Below are 19,897 nucleotides of genomic sequence, written 5' to 3'. Positions count from 1 at the left end.
GCGACAATTGATACAAACTATCGACACGTATAGAGTACCTCGTCAGCAACACAAACAGGCAACACACTTATGCTTTTCCGCTACACTCATAACCGCGTGAGAGAAACACAAGTCATGCACCACCACAGATAACGAACGACTCTTGGCATAATACAGCTACTTCCTTACTGAACCAATACACACACACACACACACACACACACATTAGTTTAAAAGGTTCGGTGTTAGTACAGAATGTTCAACATATACGGGGTGGCCCTCCACGAGTGTAAAACTGCCTCCCCGTGCAGCGATAATGGGTAATTACACCCAGTATGGGTCATGCACTTACCAAGCTACCAGAAATATATATATATATATATATATATATATATATATATATATATATATATATATATATATATATATATATATATATATATCCGCCAGAAAACACTCACTTTCCAGTGTGACTTCACCTCTGCACCTGGTGAAGTCTTCGAGGATCTCTCTCTCTCTCTCTCTCTCTCTCTCTCTCTCTCTCTCTCTCTCTCTCTCTCTCCCTTAGCTTCTCCATCTCACCTCTCCTCTCCAACAACCCTTCCCTCCCTCCCTCCCTTCTTCCCTTCCTCCCATCCCTTGAGAACGACGATACCTCCTCCCTTCAGTACCAACGTCGCCAGGCCTTGGGCAGTCCAGCCTGGCCAGGCCGTCATCCCCACCGCCCTGTGTCGTTTTCCTGAAGGGGGGTCGGTCGTGTCCTCGCGGCGGAGGATCGTCTCGTCGTTCTCGAGCGCTCACAAATCGTCGTCGTCAACGACAAAATAAAAAAGGATTATCCTCTGCCAATATTCCCTCAGTTGCCGCGTACTCCCGCAGACGACTTGGAGAGAGAGAGAGGAGGTCGGAATACAACATTAAATACAATACCAGTGAGGGATACACGCTACCAGCACCAGTCACTGCAGTGCAAGACCACGACACGAGAGACGTCTGAGGGGCTACGATATAAAGGCCAAAAAGCATAGCCTTAATATATATATATATATATATATATATATATATATATATATATATTCATTTTTTTCATATTATTCGCCATTTCCCGCGATAGCGAGGTAGCGTTAAGAACAGAGGACTGGGCCTTTGAGGGAATACCCTCACCTGGCCCCCTTCTCTGTTCCTTCTTTTGGAAAATTAAAAAAAAAAAAAAAAACGAGAGGGGAGGATTTCCAGCCCCCCCCCCCCCCTTCCTTTTAGTCGCCTTCTACGACACGCAGGGAATACGTGGGAAGTATTCTTTCTCCCATATCCCCAGGGATACACACACACACACACACACACACACACACACACACACACACACACACACACACACATACATATATATATATATATATATATATATATATATATATATATATATATATATATATATATATATATATTGGGAGGTAAGTTTGAATGGAGAAAAACTGGAGGAAGTAAAGTGTTTTAGATATCTGGGAGTGGATCTGGCAGCGGATGGAACCATGGAAGCGGAAGTGAATCATAGGGTGGGGGAGGGGGCGAAAATCCTGGGAGCCTTGAAGAATGTGTGGAAGTCGAGAACATTATCTCGGAAAGCAAAAATGGGTATGTTTGAAGGAATAGTGGTTCCAACAATGTTGTATGGTTGCGAGGCGTGGGCTATGGATAGAGTTGTGCGCAGGAGGGTGGATGTGCTGGAAATGAGATGTTTGAGGACAATGTGTGGTGTGAGGTGGTTTGATCGAGTAAGTAATGTAAGGGTAAGAGAGATGTGTGGAAATAAAAAGAGCGTGGTTGAGAGAGCAGAAGAGGGTGTTTTGAAATGGTTTGGGCACATGGAGAGAATGAGTGAGGAAAGATTGACCAAGACGACATATGTGTCGGAGGTGGAGGGAACGAGGAGAAGTGGGAGACCAAATTGGAGGTGGAAAGATGGAGTGAAAAAGATTTTGAGTGATCGGGGCCTGAACATGCAGGAGGGTGAAAGGCGGGCAAGGAATAGAGTGAATTGGATCGATGTGGTATACCGGGGTTGACGTGCTGTCAGTGGATTGAATCAGGGCATGTGAAGCGTCTGGGGTAAACCATGGAAAGCTGTGTGGGGCCTGGATGTGGAAAGGGAGCTGTGGTTTCGGGCATTATTGCATGACAGCTAGAGACTGAGTGTGAATGAATGAGGCCTTTGTTGTCTTTTCCTAGCGCTACCCCGCACACATGAGGGGGGAGGGGGATGGTATTCCATGTGTGGCGAGGTGGCGATGGGAATGAATAAAGGCAGACAGTGTGAATTGTGTGCATGGGTATATATGTATGTGTGTGTGTGTGTACATATATGTGTACACTGAGATGTATAGGTATGTATATTTGCGTGTGTGGACGTGTGTGTGTGTATATACATGTGTATGGGGGTGGGTTGGGCCATTTCTTTCGTCTGTTTCCTTGCGCTACCTCGCAAACGCGGGATACAGCGACAAAGCAAAAAAAGAAAAAAAAAAAAAAAAAAAAAATATATATATATATATATATATATATATATATATATATATATATATATATATATATATATATATATATATATATATCACAGACAACATCGACAACATCGCTACTCACAACACAACGCCAGCACAGAATGATGGCCACCCAACGTGAAGTTGTTATTAATGGTGATGTTTACAGTCTGGAATGATAATATTACTGAAGCCTTCGTCAGCTGGCTCCCGTCAGCTGCCACACGAGATAAGGGACGTCACATCCACACGCCCGCTGTTATGACAAGGCTAAGAAAATGGGGGTTGGTGGCCATGGTGGTAACTGTGGTGGTGGTAGCTGTGATCATAGTGGCAGTTGTGGAGGTGGTGGTGGTAATGTTGGTGGGTGTGGTGGCAGTGGTAATGTTGGTGGGTGTGGTGGCAGTGGTAATGTTGGTGGGAGTGGTGGCAGTGGTAATGTTGGTGGGGGTGCTGGCAGTGGTGGTAGCAGTGGTAATGTTGGTGGGTGTGGTGGCAGTGGTGATCTTGGTGGGAGTGCTAGTAGTGGTGTTGGCAGTGGTAATGTTGCTGGGAGTAGCAGTGGTGTTGGCAGTGGTAATGTTGGTGGTGATGGACCGTCTTCCCAAGTATCGTTTATCAATCCATAATTATTATCAGTTATCACGAGCAGTGAGTGTCATCTTTATCAACATTATCTTCATCACTTTATCTTCTACCAATCACTATTCCGTCTGTGGCAATAATTGTGGCGTAATGCATACATACTTGCTCCAGTTAATGAAGGAACGGCAATTCATGTCACCACAGATTGCGAAACACGTGGCTATAGTTCGTGTTACATGTGGCTTCAGTTCGTGAAACATGTGGCTAATCTTAGCGAAACACGTGGCTTCAGTTCGTGAAACATGTGACTACTCTTCGTGAAACACGTGGCTTCAGTTCGTGAAAAATGTGGTTACTGCTACTGAAACACATAGCTTCAGTTCGTGAAACAAGTGGCTTCAGTTCGTGAAACATGTGGCTACTGTTCGGGAAACATATGACTACAGTTCATGAAACATGTGGCTTCAGTTAGTAACATCAGCTCCTTACCAAACGTTCATACTGGAGCGGCGACTTCACCTCTGCACAACTTCACTGTGCTATCAACTTCCTCCGACAGACACATCCCCCTTGTCACGCTACCCTGGCAGTGCCACACGTGCTAGCAGTTCCACACACCCTGACCACTGCCACAACTTGGCAGTGCCAGACAACATGGTCACTGCCAAACCCTGGCAGCGCTAAACGACCTGGCCTCTGCCACACCCTGACAGTGCCACACAACCTGGCCACTGCCAAACCCTGGTTGTGGCAAACTACCTGGCCCCTGCCACACTTTGGCAGTGCCACACTGGCCACTACCACACCCCGACAATGCCACACATCATACAAAGAAGATGGGGTCACACTGATTTCCTGTCTTAAAATTAGACCAAGGTGTGCCACCAACAGATTACACATATGTCTTGGTGTTTCCTGAGTCGATGGGACAATATCCTGGGTGCCTCACGAGACCATGGATTAAAACCTTTGTGCATTAGGAGAGTGTGTCCAGAAACAGGTCAGGTATGGACTCAGTACTGACTCGGCGTTATCAGAGCCTCCAAAATGCAGACCCATTTACTATCTGGCTGAAAGGCTTCAAAGAAACATAAACGAAGACTTTAACATGGCAACAGAAAACATGCTATTCAGCTAAAGGTATAATAATAATGGTAATAATAATAATAATAATAATAATAATAATAATAATAATAATAATAAGAAGAAGAAGAAGAAGAAGAAGAATTTCTGTCTTGGAACCTTTATTTAACAGTGTTCACCTCGTACTCTGTCTCATCTGGTATAGAGGCACCGGATTCTCAGCGTTCAGTCTGTCGCCAGTAACTGTGGTCTATCCCTACAGGAGGACGACCTCTGGGTCCACTGAAGCTCAGCGACCTGGCTAGCCTCGGTGATGTCTTGCAGACGATGACGGTACGTCTGCAAGATCGAAATACGCTCTTGCCTTTATGAGAAACTTCCCCCATACCATACGTACGTCTGGAAGGATTCCACGACAACTTACGTGGAAGGCATAAACTGCACACACTGTCCTTATGACATAACCTCCAGGAAACTGAAAGTTCTGTCATGGAACTAAGAGTGGACCACGGTATAAATCATACACGCCAACTGAACTAAAATCACTAAGGAACAAAATCACACACACACACACACACACACACACACACACACACACACACACACACACACACGAGCCCCCGTGGCGTTATGTTAATCGTTAAGACCCATGAGACTCGCGACCCGGACAGAGCAGCAGGCTGGCAGACACCCCACCCGTTCGTTCCATCCTCCAGACTCTTAAGAGTACGTTGCTAAACCGGTTATCTCGTGGCAGATTTAAGTGGGAAACTTCATGAGTGGCTTCTCGGCTCGGGGAGTGCGTGAAAGGAGGAAGTTCATCTTTATAAAAGCAAGTTTATTATGTATAACAGGGGAGAGGAACAGGTTGGTTGAAGTGAGTTTGAATGGAGAGAACCCGGAGGCAGTGAATTGTTTTTTACACCTGGGAGTGGATATCGCATAGTATAGACCCATGGGAGCTGAAGTATGCCATAAAGTGGGTGAGAAAGCAAGGTCACACTGAGGCGTGTAGCGAAATTGTCTCTGTCTGTAAAGGCAATGATGGGTTTGCATGATGATCAAAGAGTACCATCGATGTTGCATGGACGCAAAGGCGTGGGCCAAAAAAGGGTGGGAAAAGAAAAGGGAGGGAGGGGAAGGGGGGAATGATGGAAGTGAAATATGGGAGGACGATGTGGTGTAAGGAGGATTGATCGCACAAGAAACGATAGGATAAGAGAGAGGTGCGGAAGTAAGAGGATTAAGTGTGGGGGAAAGTGAAGAGGATGTGTTGATACGGTATGGACACATAAGTGAGGAAAGGTCGACTAAGAAGGGTATACATGCCAGAAGTGAAGGGAACAAGGAAAATGGGAAAACAAGAAGTGGTGGAAGGATGGAGTGAATTATATTTTGAGTGATTGGGGCTTGAACTTGTGGATACTGTTCTCTCTTACCACACATTCTTCAGCGCTACCAGAACTTTCGCCCCCTCCCCCACCTTATGACTCACTTCCGCTTCCATTCACTGCTAAGTCCACTCCTTGATACAAAAAGCACTTCATCTCCTCCATTCATACACACATCTCAACAAACCTGTCCATCAACCCTGTTGAACCTAAGACCTTGCTTTTATTTATAATCACTCTCAACTTTCTCTTTTCACAAACTCCTCCAAACTCGGTCACCAACTTCTACAGTTTCCCACACGAAAGCGGCGGGAGGGGATGTTGACAGACTCTGTTTGCTTGTGGCTGTGAAGAGGTTATCTTCGGAGAGGCTGTATCATCGTGAGTTGCCGATATGATTTAGTCCTTAACCTTAAGACCGACTTGGAGATATGTTAAGGATGGAACAAGGAGGAATGTTCGCCTTTCATAGGATCAGAAAAGAAATGTCAGAACCATAGAAATAATAATAGGCTCTGAAGAACATTAGAAGACCACTATAAGTGACAATGAAATTATATATATATATAATAAATCATCACGTCATTCAAAGATAAGAATCGAGGCGCTGACAGCGAGTGGTTCGAAATAAAAACCGGAGGTAAAGCAAGGAGGCGTGCTGCACCCTCTTTTATTCATATATACGGATGAATGTGTAAGAGGAATATACATAAGTGAAGATAAAGAGATAACATTGGCATACGCTGATGACGTAGCTTTTATAAACTGAAAACTGGACAGACTTACAAGACGCAGTGAATAAGCGGATCACCAGCTACATTAAAGAGAGTAATTCTACATATTTTGGAGAGATATTCAAATAATGAAAAATCGAGAAGAAGTGGAACTAACACAGTTATTAAATACAGGGCAAACTTCGTTCTCCTATACCCTATAATGAAAGACAAAATATGCACATTGAGACGCAAAATAATAATATATAACGCCAGTCTAAGACCCCGATGAATAGTGTCACTGATGACCAAAACATGGCCAAAGATCAAGGCTGTCGAGACGAATGCTCTGAGGCCAATCAGAGAAGCTGCAAGATTAGATAAGAAACACAACGATAAGAGAGGATTTAAACGTTATATCTGTATTAGAAAAAATAATACAGAGTATAAGTTAAGGTGGTACTCCCTGGCACTGAGGTAGGCCATGACGCATCAGAAGTGGACTCCTGACGGAAGACGTCCACCAGCAGGACGTGCAAGAATGAGGTGAATTGAAGGGCATCGAAAGTTTATTGGATAGAAAAAGGAAAGACACTGGAAGAAGTTGACGAAAACAGAAGACGAGCACAGGAACAAGTGAAGATTGAATGGAAGGCCGGCAACTGATATCTGGTGAGAAGGATGTGTGTGTGTGTGTGTGTGTGTGTTTGTGTGTGTGTGTGTGTGTGTGTGTTTGTGTGTGTGTGTGTGTGTGTGTGTGTGTGTGTGTGTGTGTGTGTGTATATATATATATATATATATATATATATATATATATATATATATATATATATATATATATATATATCCCTGGGGATAGGGGAGAAAGAATACTTCCCACGTATTCCCTGCGTGTCGTAGAAGGCGACTAAAAGGGGAGGGAGCGGATGGCTGGAAATCCTCCCCTCATTTTTTTTTAATTTTCCAAAAGGAGGAACAGAGAAGGGGGCCAGGTGAGAATATTCCCTCAAAGGCCCAGTCCTCTGTTCTTAACGCTACCTCGCTGATGCGGGAAATGGCGAATAGTATGAGATATATATATATATATATATATATATATATATATATGTGTGTGTGTGTGTGTGTGTGTGTGTGTGTGTGTGTGTGTCCGGAGAGAGAGAGAGAGAGAGAGAGAGAGAGAGAGAGAGAGAGAGAGAGAGAGAGAGAGAGAGAGAGAGAGAGAGAGAGAGAGAGAGACATGGGTACTCACGTAGATAATGTTCTCGTGGTATCGCTTCTTCAGGTTGTCTATGAAGGCTCGTTCACTGAGGTAGTCCTCGAGCAGGATGGCGTCGGGCACACCGGTCCTCTCCCGCTCCTCCAGCACGCTCTCCATCCTCTCTAGCTGCGGCTTCTTGCTCCTGAAGATATCACAAGAGAAACAAATACATTAGATTTCATGAGACACATCTCGCATGAAGAATGGACGAAAGAAAAAAAAAAGAGAAAATCATATGTCTATAGAAAAGGATGGTACAGTTGCCAAGCACAATGTCCTAATTTATGAAATTTATTTGCATTAATATTCTTTATCGTCTTTATACATAAGGATCTGGTCGAAGACCAGGCTATCAGAATACCGAACGAACACAGTCATAAACCAAACGAATGATCTGTAAATCCTCGCTGTAATAATGTCAAACGCGAACGCAACTAAACAACAGTTGCCTCCTCTAGATGGATGGTGAGATGGATCCTGCAGACTTTCACGACAAGGGTAGAAAAACCAAAGATGGTGCTTTTCAAGGAGCAATTCCTCTCACGAACAGAGTATTCGTGCGTGTTCTAAAATCACTCTACAAGGCAAGCGAGATTACAGAATCAGAAAGTGCTCAGAGATCTTTCACGGCCCACATTAATGTGGTTAAGAAACTAAATTACTGAGAACGATTGAAATCGCTGAAGCTATACTCCCCGGAGCGCAGACGGGAGAGACATATTATCATCTGAACATGGAAAATCCTTGAAGGCATGTTCCCCAACTTTTCAGCACGTCCTCCTGGCACGACTGGCTTTGAAGACTGTATAATACTACCTCAGTAATCTAAAGCCGCGATGTGCAACAAAAGATAGAACACCTTAAACGTCCGGGGCCCAAGAATGATCAAACACCATACTTGCGATCATCAGAAACACCATGGGATGCACAGTGGGCCTTGGACTAGTATGTACAAAGTGAAACCAGACCAGCCAGGCTGTGGGGGCGACGTGGGCATACGGGCTGCGTGTATTCCAACAGCTTGGTCGACCAACGACCCGACCCAGCAAGCCTGGATCCGGCCCTGTATGTTGGGGGTCGACGGAGGCCCTGGAATACTACATCAGGTGAATATCATGCTTCATTACCTAAGGGTAGGCCTCGGGGGCCACGCCTTCAGCAGCCTCACTTGAGCAGAGGGACAAGACTACAGCTTAGTCCCAGACAGAGCTGCCGGGGGTACAAAACCTCCCCAGCTGGCATGATGCGAGTTAAAGGTCGCGTCTTCGTGTTCACAGGGCTGATAATGAAGTAATGACACTTGAAGAACACACACCGTCCATCTATTCACATCTGTATCCTTGATTGTCTTCTTGTAAATGCTCCAAACTCTTGTGATCTTTCATGGAAATTTACCAATATATTTGTGGACGCCTTTTCTACACCCTTTGGACAGTAAGGAAATTAACCAACGCATGGAAGTGGTGCACGTTTGGATAATTCTTTTTCTTAATATCCCTTGAAACTCACATTGAGGTGTCATTCTCTTTTCCCCGTTTTTTTCTCTCTTTCGTAAGTTTTCGAAAGCCAGTAAAGAAACCTTGGCCACTAGGGCGGGAGAGATTACTTCATCGTTATCTTCCCTGACATTACCGACCTTTATATGTCTGGTGAAAATTTCTAATGTTAGAGGGGGAAAAAAAAAAGACATTTCAGAAGGATGTTACAATAATCCGTCACTTCCAACGTATCACGTTTAAAACTATGCCGGATTTAACTGCAAAACTCACCAGTTTCTACCAAGACTGAACTAAATTTCTGTTACTACTCAAAGTCTTACATAATGTTAAGAAACACGAAGTGAAATCGTCTATATTATGGGATCGGAATTTCTCTGCGAATGACGGTGTTCGCATTGTGTTCAATATAAGAAAACATATTTTTACGCTTTGCTGTCCAGGATCACTGCGAAGGACTGCTCGTGTCCACAGTACCTGGTGCCTGGCATAGCCTGGTGTTTGTGTATAAGTACCTAAAACATAGGAGTAGAGACATGGTACGTACATATACAAGGTTTAAGAGACGTGACAACACGAGTGTTACACACTTACAGTAATTACACTGGGGACAGACGTATGCTGCAGGGGAAGGACGAGGTTAGCTAAATAACCTTAAGGGTCATGTCAAAGGTGAACGCTATGATACAGAAGGGTCGTATCGCTGCACTCAAGACTCGTACCGTCGTAATCAAGAGGTCAACCCCTGTGTAAGAAACGAGGCGGGAAGCCTGTGTACACAGTGACACTTAAAGAAAATGGGGACCACAGCCCAAACAGTCATCGGTTGATTACCATTTAGTAACAGCAGTAGGAAACCACCCGCCATACCACACATACACAGTCAGAGTGAATGTCGTCTTATGAATCATCTCTTAATACCTGAAGAAGGAGTTGACAGCCGGAGCCCAACCAGTCAACCACCTGAGAAGGTGGCTGCACAAGGGAAGGAACAGGTCGAGAAACAGATTAGATGATGGTGTGGGTGTATACGAAGTGGGGAGCTTTCCCTGAGGTGTGTGACCGGCTTGCTGATTAGGGGTTTATCTTTTTTTTTTAATTACTGTTATACCCCCGGCAGACTGTGTGTGTGTGTGTGTGTGTGTGTGTGTGTGTGTGTGTGTGTGTGTGTGTGTAGTGATAACAATGTCTTCTATCCAGGAAGATTCAACATTCCCAAGTCTATTCTCAGGGGGAAAAAGGGAAATACCCACCATGGTGCTACTGTTCTTGGCATGGCTCCTGGGGTACAACACAGGAGAAAGTAATGACCTTCATGGATATGTATATCCACTAGTCTCTCTGTGAACGTTCACTTTATCTTCCTAATATCCAACCTGGATGATCGTTCCTAAAACGGTACTTAAAGTGATGAACTCCATTTATGTTCTCAATTCTTCAAAGGCTTTAAAAAATGTCATTTTAGACCATGATATACGAATCTAACCTCTTCAGGATTTCCCATTATGTTGTATAATTTTCTCAATCAAGTCGCTGCAAAAATCCCTTGAACAATGTCCTTCAATTCAATCGTGTCTCAAGACGCAATCACAAAGACTCAATCCTACCTCAATACGGTATGAAGGTGACGGAGGGAGACCATGGGAGACCTACACGACAAACCTAATGGTGAATGCCTGGTGAAGTGCTCAGGGGTCCTCTCACCCTCACAGCCAGGGCTGTTGGGTGTCCTTACCGACCTGAGGCCGGTAATAGTAGCCTACGTTCCTGGTCTACGGAGAGACAAGACAGTAAAGCAAGAGGCAACTCCCAACCCACCACTCCCTCCAGAAACGGAAATTCTGTAGGAAGAGGATGAAATTGACGACACATCCTGATATGATAATTTCAGTCATCAGACACACTGGGGAGGATGAGATGTAACCCCACACTGTTACGAAGCACCACAGGTAAGACAAGTGCATGCTTACACTGCATGATCCACGACGGAGGTGAAATGAGACGAAGGTACGGGGCAGAGAGGAGGCGGTGTGTGCCAGGTGAGGCGGGCGTGTCCCCAGAGCCCACCACTGGGTGTAGGGAGGAGGGGAGAACCTGCCCACCTACTACTTCAACAGAGCGGCCGTCCTTCCCGCACTGGGTCACCCGAGAACATGACACTTGCAAAACTTCACCACCTAGATACTACATGACCTGTATATATATATATATATATATATATATATATATATATATATATATATATATATATATATATATACATATATATATATATCAGCGAGACAGCATCGTAAGAAACAGGTTATTGAACCTTAAAGGGAAAATAACCTGCTTCCTTCCTCTCTCTCTGCTCCACCTTTTGGAAAACAATACAGGAAGGGAGGATTCCCAGGCCTCCTCCCGACGCTCCCATATACATATCTATATCTATCTATCTTTTTATCTATCTATATATGTGTGTGTGGAGATAGATAGATAGATAGAGAGAGAGAGAGAGAGAGAGAGAGAGAGAGAGAGAGAGAGAGAGAGAGAGAGAGAGAGAGAGAGAGAGAGAGAGATCCAGGGCGACCTCAGACAACCCCTGTTATAATCAAGAATGTTGTCGTCTCCTGGGACGCCCAGCTCAGGGATACATAATGGAGGCAGAATAATGAGAGGGAATGAGAACATAACGAGCAGGTAACCACTGTGGTCACGTCTGTCCAATCCTCCACGCCAATTTAGTAGTCTTAACGTACAGCTGTTAGCATTGTATTAGGAGGGTCATAACTAGGGAATGAGGGTTCAGACCATGAACGGAGCCGTTGTAGGAGGGAGAACGATGAGAGGAGGTAAAATCAGCTGTTGGTCACAGCTCGGCATCTGACCGGTGGCCAGGGGTCGAGGGTCATTGCATAACATGACCCTCTCACCTCTCGCCCTGCGGGAAGGAGAAGGAGGAGGAGGAGGAGGAGGAGGAGGAGGAGGAGAGGAAGGAGAAGAAGAAGAACCAATCGCCAGCATTCTTCCTGATCACTTAGCTAAATAATCATTCAAATATTATGGTGGCTCGTTCGTACACCAGGTGGGATCCGTCACCATAGCAAGTCCCCCATAGGACTAAGCAGTAAATTACCATTTTCGCCATGTTCCAAATAAGAAAATACCGCGAGAAACTGACGATTACAGACACAACGATCAGCGAGTCGAGCGTGGAAAATTGAAGGCGTGAGTTAGCAAAGCAATGGATACAAGAAACGGAGTTCATTGACTTTGGTAGCACACTGCTGGCACTACCCAGGACAAAGACGAGAACAGAGACGAGACCGGTACTACTGGGTCAGTCGGTCCCAGATGAGTGGAGAGACGACCCACAGCGTCTCGCTTTTGGGACGCAGAGATTCGCCCAGCCCGAGAGAGAGAGAGAGAGAGAGAGAGAGAGAGAGAGAGAGAGAGACTCCAAGCGGCGTCTTAGCTACGGTGATATACAGACAGTGGAGGGCGTAGCGGATACGCGAGCCGTGCCAACGACGTGCTCGGGGCGTGTTTAAGACCCAGCCGGCGGGGTGCGCCGCTGTGAACCAGGTACCCAGTGACCGGCCAGCCCGGGAGAGCGCGGTCGGCCCTCCGCTGGAGCAGCACGGGCGAACACACGGACACAGCCTCCCTACAGACCCACAGCTGAGGGAACTCATGTTTTGATGGCTAATGTAACGACCCGATGCACCATGATGTTACTTTTAATGAAAGACGAGACGTGAGGGGAGAGTAACAAGACACTATAATGTGAGGCAGGAATTATCGTAGCTAGCAAAGTTCCGTACAGGATTTGGATAAGCGTCTTCCCTATATATGTATTGACGTCCATTTGCCACTAGGCTGTAACTCCTATTTTCTTTCTCCTCGTTATGGCACCCATAACCATGTATGGTGGTGACCCGGTAAGTTCACAGTGTCGCGACCATTCATGTGTCGGGATGTTATACCGAGTTTCTCCATGTTTACTTTTATCTACGTCACGTGACTTCTCGCCACGCCATTACAGTCACACGTGGGAATGATAGCTGTCTTTAACCCTATAGGAAAGTGAGTGACCACGGTAAGTGTGGCAGTCCCTCGGCCCCAATGGAGTCATTAATGTCATTATCAAGGTGTTGTTTCTGAAGCCATGGCTTGTGGGCGCCCCCCGTAGTGCTCGTGACTGATTACGACGAAGATGAAGAAGTCTCGGTAGTAGTCTTCTACTAGTTAGTCTATTTCTTCACTTTTTACCCCTCACACACACACACACACATATATACTGAGTTTGGTAAAGTGTGTGAAAGAAGAAAGTTAAGAGTAAATGTGAATAAGAGCAAGGTTATTAGGTACAGTAGGGTTGAGGGTCAAGTCAATTGGGAGGTGAGTTTGAATGGAGAAAAACTGGAGGAAGTGAAGTGTTTTAGATATCTGGGAGTGGATCTGGCAGCGGATGGAACCATGGAAGCGGAAGTGGATCATAGGGTGGGGGAGGGGGGCGAAAATTCTGGGAGCCTTGAAAAATGTGTGGAAGTCGAGAACATTATCTCGGAAAGCAAAAATGGGTATGTTTGAAGGAATAGTGGTTCCAACAATGTTGTATGGTTGCGAGGCGTGGGCTATGGATAGAGTTGTGCGCAGGAGGATGGATGTGCTGGAAATGAGATGTCTGAGGACAATGTGTGGTGTGAGGTGGTTTGATCGAGTAAGTAACGTAAGGGTAAGAGAGATGTGTGGAAATAAAAAGAGCGTGGTTGAGAGAGCAGAAGAGGGTGTTTTGAAATGGTTCGGGCACATGGAGAGAATGAGTGAGGAAAGATTGACCAAGAGAATATATGTGTCGGAGGTGGAGGGAACGAGGAGAAGAGGGAGACCAAATTGGAGGTGGAAAGATGGAGTGAAAAAGATTTTGTGTGATCGGGGCCTGAACATGCAGGAGGGTGAAAGGAGGGCAAGGAATAGAGTGAATTGGAGCGATGTGGTATACCGGGGTTGACGTGCTGTCAGTGGATTGAATCAAGGCATGTGAAGCGTCTGGGGTAAACCATGGAAAGATGTGTAGGTATGTATTTTTGCGTGTGTGGACGTATGTATATACATGTGTATGGGGGTGGGTTGGGCCATTTCTTTCGTCTGTTTCCTTGCGCTACCTCGCAAACGCCGGAGACAGCGAAAAAAAAAAAAAAAAATATATATATATATATATATATATATATATATATATATATATATATATATATATATATATATATATATATAAAGCAGTAAGAGTAAACCACGTAAAGGTATGTGTGGCTTGACAGTGGGGGCGAGGAGCTCTGGTCATGCAGGTAGAGAAAGGATGTGGACGAATGAGGCCGATATCTTATTTTGTGCCTGGCACTACCTCGCTTCGCTGGAATCATTCTATATGTGCATACATATATATATATATATATATATATATATATATATATATATATATATGGCTTGGTTGTGGATATCGAGCAGTGCTTTTGGTGCATTGCATTGACAGAGAATGGAGCCAAGTGAGGATTTTTCCCTCAAAGGCTCTGTTATCTATTCTTGATTCTTGACGCTACCTCGCTTACGCCGAAAGAAAAAAGAAAACGAAGAAAAAAAGACAAAATTATATATATATATATATATATATATATATATATATATATATGGACTCCGCCTGTGAGTTGTTACACCTTGAGCGAGAAGTCAATGAACCAAAGGAAGCCGAGTCTGGTCGAGGACGTTCTTGCTGGAAAGTGGTCATTCATTTCCATGCTCCTGCGTGGAGTGCAGCCTTTGCAGCCGCTGAAGCACCGCAAAAAGACCCGTGCAGTCAGGAGGGAGAGCAAGTATCGTCATGAGTCCTAGCATCTAACCGCTCTTAATACCACAAATGGTCATCCTCTCTACGCTCAATCGACATTTCTTTTGTTGCGTGTCGGAAGGTGAGGTAAGGTCACCCAGTGGCATCACGCCCGCATCTCCCAGACGTGTCTCCCGTGTTATATCACCAAGCATGACCGTCGCATCTTACGTCTGGCGGGATTTTGTCATTCTTTTCCTCACTTTTTTTTTTCCTTCCTTGCCTAAAGGAACATGACAGCGTTGGAGGGGGGGAGGTCCAATGGAAGACCTGGAGGATGTGCGTCGTATAACTTGTCTACGTCGATGAGATGATCCGTCTTCGGTCGGAATGTGTTATATATATGAGCTGTGTGTATCGGTGAACGTGTGACATACTTTGTGTGTGTGTGTGTGTGTGTGTATCTCAGTCATCCTACAACAGGAGGCAGGACCAGTAGCAGCCTTCGAGTGTGACACTGTACAGGAGGAGAACACAAGGCTGCCTGACCCAGTGGACTAACGCTTGAGAGAGGCCATCGGTGGGCGGTGGCCAGCCCACAGCACGCCTCACTGTGGCATACATGGTGTGTGTGTGTGTGTGTGTGTGTGTGTGTGTGTGTGTGTGTGTGTGGAGGGGGATGCTAGTCATACAATATGAGGGCACATCACCGCTGGGTTAGGGAGGCACTCCCCTGGGGGCGAAAGACGATCATCAACACCATCATCGTCATCATCATCATCATCGTCACCATAACCATGAGGATTACCTTCATCATCACCAGCCATCACGTCATATGACCTCCACAGTGTCGTCACGTACTGCCTTACCCTCGTTGGGTGGTGGACACAGTAAGGCAACCATGCATACCAACCCATTACATCCACGTCGTCATCACCACACTTGCCATCCTCCTCTTCTTCTTCCTCCTCCTCCTCCTCCTCCTATTCATACTCCTAAACCTCATCATCATCCTTGCCCTCGTTCTCCTCAACCTCATCATCACCCTTGCCACCCTCCTCCTCAACCTCATCATTATCCTTGCCATCCTCCTCCTCAACCTCATCATCACCCTTGCCCTCCTCCTCCTCAACCTCATCATTATCCTTGCCATCCTCCTCCTCAACCTCATCATTATCCTTGCCATCCTCCTCCTCAACCTCATCATCACCCTTGCCCTCCTCCTCCTCAACCTCATCATTATCCTTGCCATCCTCCTCCTCAACCTCATCATTATCCTTGCCATCCTCCTCCTCAACCTCATCATTATCCTTGCCATCCTCCTCCTCAACCTCATCATTATCCTTGCCATCCTCCTCCTCAACCTCATCATTATCCTTGCCATCCTCCTCCTCAACCTCATCATTATCCTTGCCATCCTCCTCCTCAACCTCATCATTATCCTTGCCATCCTCCTCCTCAACCTCATCATTATCCTTGCCATCCTCCTCCTCAACCTCATCATTATCCTTGCCATCCTCCTCCTCAACCTCATCATCACCCTTGCCACCCTCCTCCTCAACCTCATCATCACCCTTGCCACCCTCCTCCTCAACCTCATCATCACCCTTGCCACCCTCCTCCTCAACCTCATCATCACCCTTGCCACCCTCCTCCTCAACCTCATCATTATCCTTGCCATCCTCCTCCTCAACCTCATCATCACCCTTGCCACCCTCCTCCTCAACCTCATCATCACCCTTGCCACCCTCCTCCTCAACCTCATCATTATCCTTGCCATCCTCCTCCTCAACCTCATCATTATCCTTGCCATCCTCCTCCTCAACCTCATCATCACCCTTGCCACCCTCCTCCTCAACCTCATCATCACCCTTGCCACCCTCCTCCTCAACCTCATCATCACCCTTGCCACCCTCCTCCTCAACCTCATCATCACCCTTGCCACCCTCCTCCTCAACCTCATCATCACCCTTGCCACCCTCCTCCTCAACCTCATCATTATCCTTGCCATCCTCCTCCTCAACCTCATCATTATCCTTGCCATCCTCCTCCTCAACCTCATCATTATCCTTGCCATCCTCCTCCTCAACCTCATCATCACCCTTGCCACCCTCCTCCTCAACCTCATCATTATCCTTGCCATCCTCCTCCTCAACCTCATCATTATCCTTGCCATCCTCCTCCTCAACCTCATCATTATCCTTGCCATCCTCCTCCTCAACCTCATCATTATCCTTGCCATCCTCCTCCTCAACCTCATCATTATCCTTGCCATCCTCCTCCTCAACCTCATCATTATCCTTGCCATCCTCCTCCTCAACCTCATCATTATCCTTGCCATCCTCCTCCTCAACCTCATCATTATCCTTGCCATCCTCCTCCTCAACCTCATCATTATCCTTGCCATCCTCCTCCTCAACCTCATCATCACCCTTGCCACCCTCCTCCTCAACCTCATCATTATCCTTGCCATCCTCCTCCTCAACCTCATCATTATCCTTGCCATCCTCCTCCTCAACCTCATCATTATCCTTGCCATCCTCCTCCTCAACCTCATCATTATCCTTGCCATCCTCCTCCTCAACCTCATCATCACCCTTGCCACCCTCCTCCTCAACCTCATCATCACCCTTGCCACCCTCCTCCTCAACCTCATCATCACCCTTGCCACCCTCCTCCTCAACCTCATCATTATCCTTGCCATCCTCCTCCTCAACCTCATCATCACCCTTGCCACCCTCCTCCTCAACCTCATCATCACCCTTGCCACCCTCCTCCTCAACCTCATCATCACCCTTGCCACCCTCCTCCTCAACCTCATCATCACCCTTGCCACCCTCCTCCTCAACCTCATCATTATCCTTGCCATCCTCCTCCTCAACCTCATCATTATCCTTGCCATCCTCCTCCTCAACCTCATCATCACCCTTGCCACCCTCCTCCTCAACCTCATCATTATCCTTGCCATCCTCCTCCTCAACCTCATCATTATCCTTGCCATCCTCCTCCTCAACCTCATCATTATCCTTGCCATCCTCCTCCTCAACCTCATCATTATCCTTGCCATCCTCCTCCTCAACCTCATCATCACCCTTGCCACCCTCCTCCTCAACCTCATCATCACCCTTGCCACCCTCCTCCTCAACCTCATCATTATCCTTGCCATCCTCCTCCTCAACCTCATCATCACCTGGCTGGGCTAGCCACCCGCCCTTGTAAACACATCACGAAGATCAGGAAAAGTCTTCATGTGTACAATAAGTAAATGTACCACGTACGGTGATCACGGGTGACACCCGTAGCACGGTGTACATGTGTACACCAACTTTCCACAATTCTGTATAGGCAGCCGAGTGTAGGGAGAAGTCAAACACCACACTAACACCGGTCCCTTGGCGATGGTCTAGGGGTAGGGCAGGGGCGGAGATGGGTAGGGCAAGACAGGGCAGGACAAGGGAAGGGAAGGGTAAGGCACGAGAAGGCAAGGAAAGGTGGGACGAGCCAGGTCAGGTCGGGTCAGGTCAGGTCGACGTAAGGCAGGGCCAGACAAAGGAGGAAGATGAATGGTGACAGGAAGCAGGAGGAGAAGTGACAGGGAAACGGAAATGGTATGAAGACCTGCAGCAGGAGGGGAGGGAGGGAGCGAGGGAGGAGGAGGACTGGAAAAACACGTTGAGAAAGTGGTAATGGAGGAGAGAGGCGGGTGGGTCGTGACACGGCTCGAGACGCCTCATCAGACCAAGGGGACCAGGGCAGGGGACGTGGCGGAGACATGGCACGGGTGGTGGAGGAGACATGGAAGGGGTGGTGGAGGAGACACGACACGGGTGGTGGAGGAGATATAACACGGGTGGTGAAGGAGATATAACACGGGTGGTGGAGGAGACACGACACGGATGGTGGGGGAGACATGACACGGGCGATGGAGACACAACACGGGTGGCAGGGGGAGATATGACATGGGTGGTGGAGGAGACATGACACGGGTGGTGAAGACACAACACGGGTGGTAGAGACACAACACGGGTGGTAGAGACATGACAGGGATGTTAAAGGAGACATGACATGGGTGGTGGAGGAGACATGACAAGGGTGGTGGAGGAGACACGACACGAGAGGCGGAAGAGACATGACACCATGGGAGGGATTGGTGTGTGCGTATAGAAAAGGATTTAGGCTGGTAGGTCTAGGTAGTGTACTGGTGAGTACTGGGTAGCTTAATGAGTATAGTTAGCACACTGGTGAGTACTGTCTCGCGTAATGAGAGTAGGTAGTGTACGGGTGAGTACAAGGTAGTCTACCAGTTGTAAGTAGTGTACTGGTGAGTATTAGGTAGTCTACCGGTTGTAGGTAGTGTACTGGTGAACACTGGAGTGTTGGGGAGAGGGGGGGGGGGGAGAGTCATGCAAGGGGGCGTGGCGATTCATGACTCAAGTTTGTCGTGCTAGGGGGACGGTCATGAGGGGAACCCAACGATTCATGGCTCGCTGGGGAATGAAGGAGGAGGAGGAGGAGGAGGAGGAGGTCTGTGAGGGAGGGAGAGGCAGGCAGTGATGGGAGGTGGCGAGGTAAGCGACCCGCCCAAGAACTGGAGCAGAATGATAGTGATGAAGAATGAACTCCCTCTGTGTGTGGCACGGCCCGCAGTACCTGTGCTCTCTCTCTCTCTCTCTCTCTCTCTCTCTCTCTCTCTCTCTCTCTCTGCACTCCTGACTTGCATCATCTACAGTAAAAGAGAACTGGGGATCAGGTTCTCGCCTAAGGCCAGTGAGAGAGAGAGAGAGAGAGAGAGAGAGAGAGAGAGAGAGAGAGAGAGAGAGAGAGAGAGAGAGAGAGAGCACAAAAACTTTGAAAGAAATGGAGGGAACGGTTGATCTTCCTCCTCCCTAGCGCCACTCTCCTCCCGTTGTCTGCCGTGGTCACCTGCCTCGCCCACTTCCCCTCACTGCCTACCCTTACCTACGTCGCCCCCCCCTCCCTCGCTCGCACGTCGCCTTTCCCTCCTTCCTGACTCTCCAAGTCCCCCAAAAGACCTTTTATTGCATCATT

At 47.0% G+C, this 19,897-nt stretch overlaps 1 protein-coding gene across 6 annotated transcripts in view; it reads right to left on the bottom strand.

Annotated features, from left to right (window-relative positions):
• The window catches only part of Myo61F (Myosin 61F), a 283,730-nt gene that overhangs the window by 123,885 nt on the left and 139,948 nt on the right, over positions 1 to 19,897 (bottom strand). For all 6 annotated transcript variants that reach the window (XM_071695382.1, XM_071695401.1, XM_071695411.1 and 3 more), the window contains one exon: positions 7,541 to 7,691. In XM_071695382.1, coding sequence (XP_071551483.1) covers positions 7,541 to 7,666 — 126 coding nt within the window. In that variant the 5' untranslated portion in view covers positions 7,667 to 7,691. The remainder of the gene's footprint in view (positions 1 to 7,540; positions 7,692 to 19,897) is intronic.

This window comes from Panulirus ornatus, chromosome 4 (genome assembly GCF_036320965.1).
Source record: "Panulirus ornatus isolate Po-2019 chromosome 4, ASM3632096v1, whole genome shotgun sequence".
Taxonomy (NCBI): Eukaryota; Metazoa; Arthropoda; class Malacostraca; order Decapoda; family Palinuridae; genus Panulirus; species Panulirus ornatus.
The sequence above is the reverse complement of the archived record's forward strand: the minus strand, read 5'-3'. Positions and strand labels throughout refer to the sequence as shown.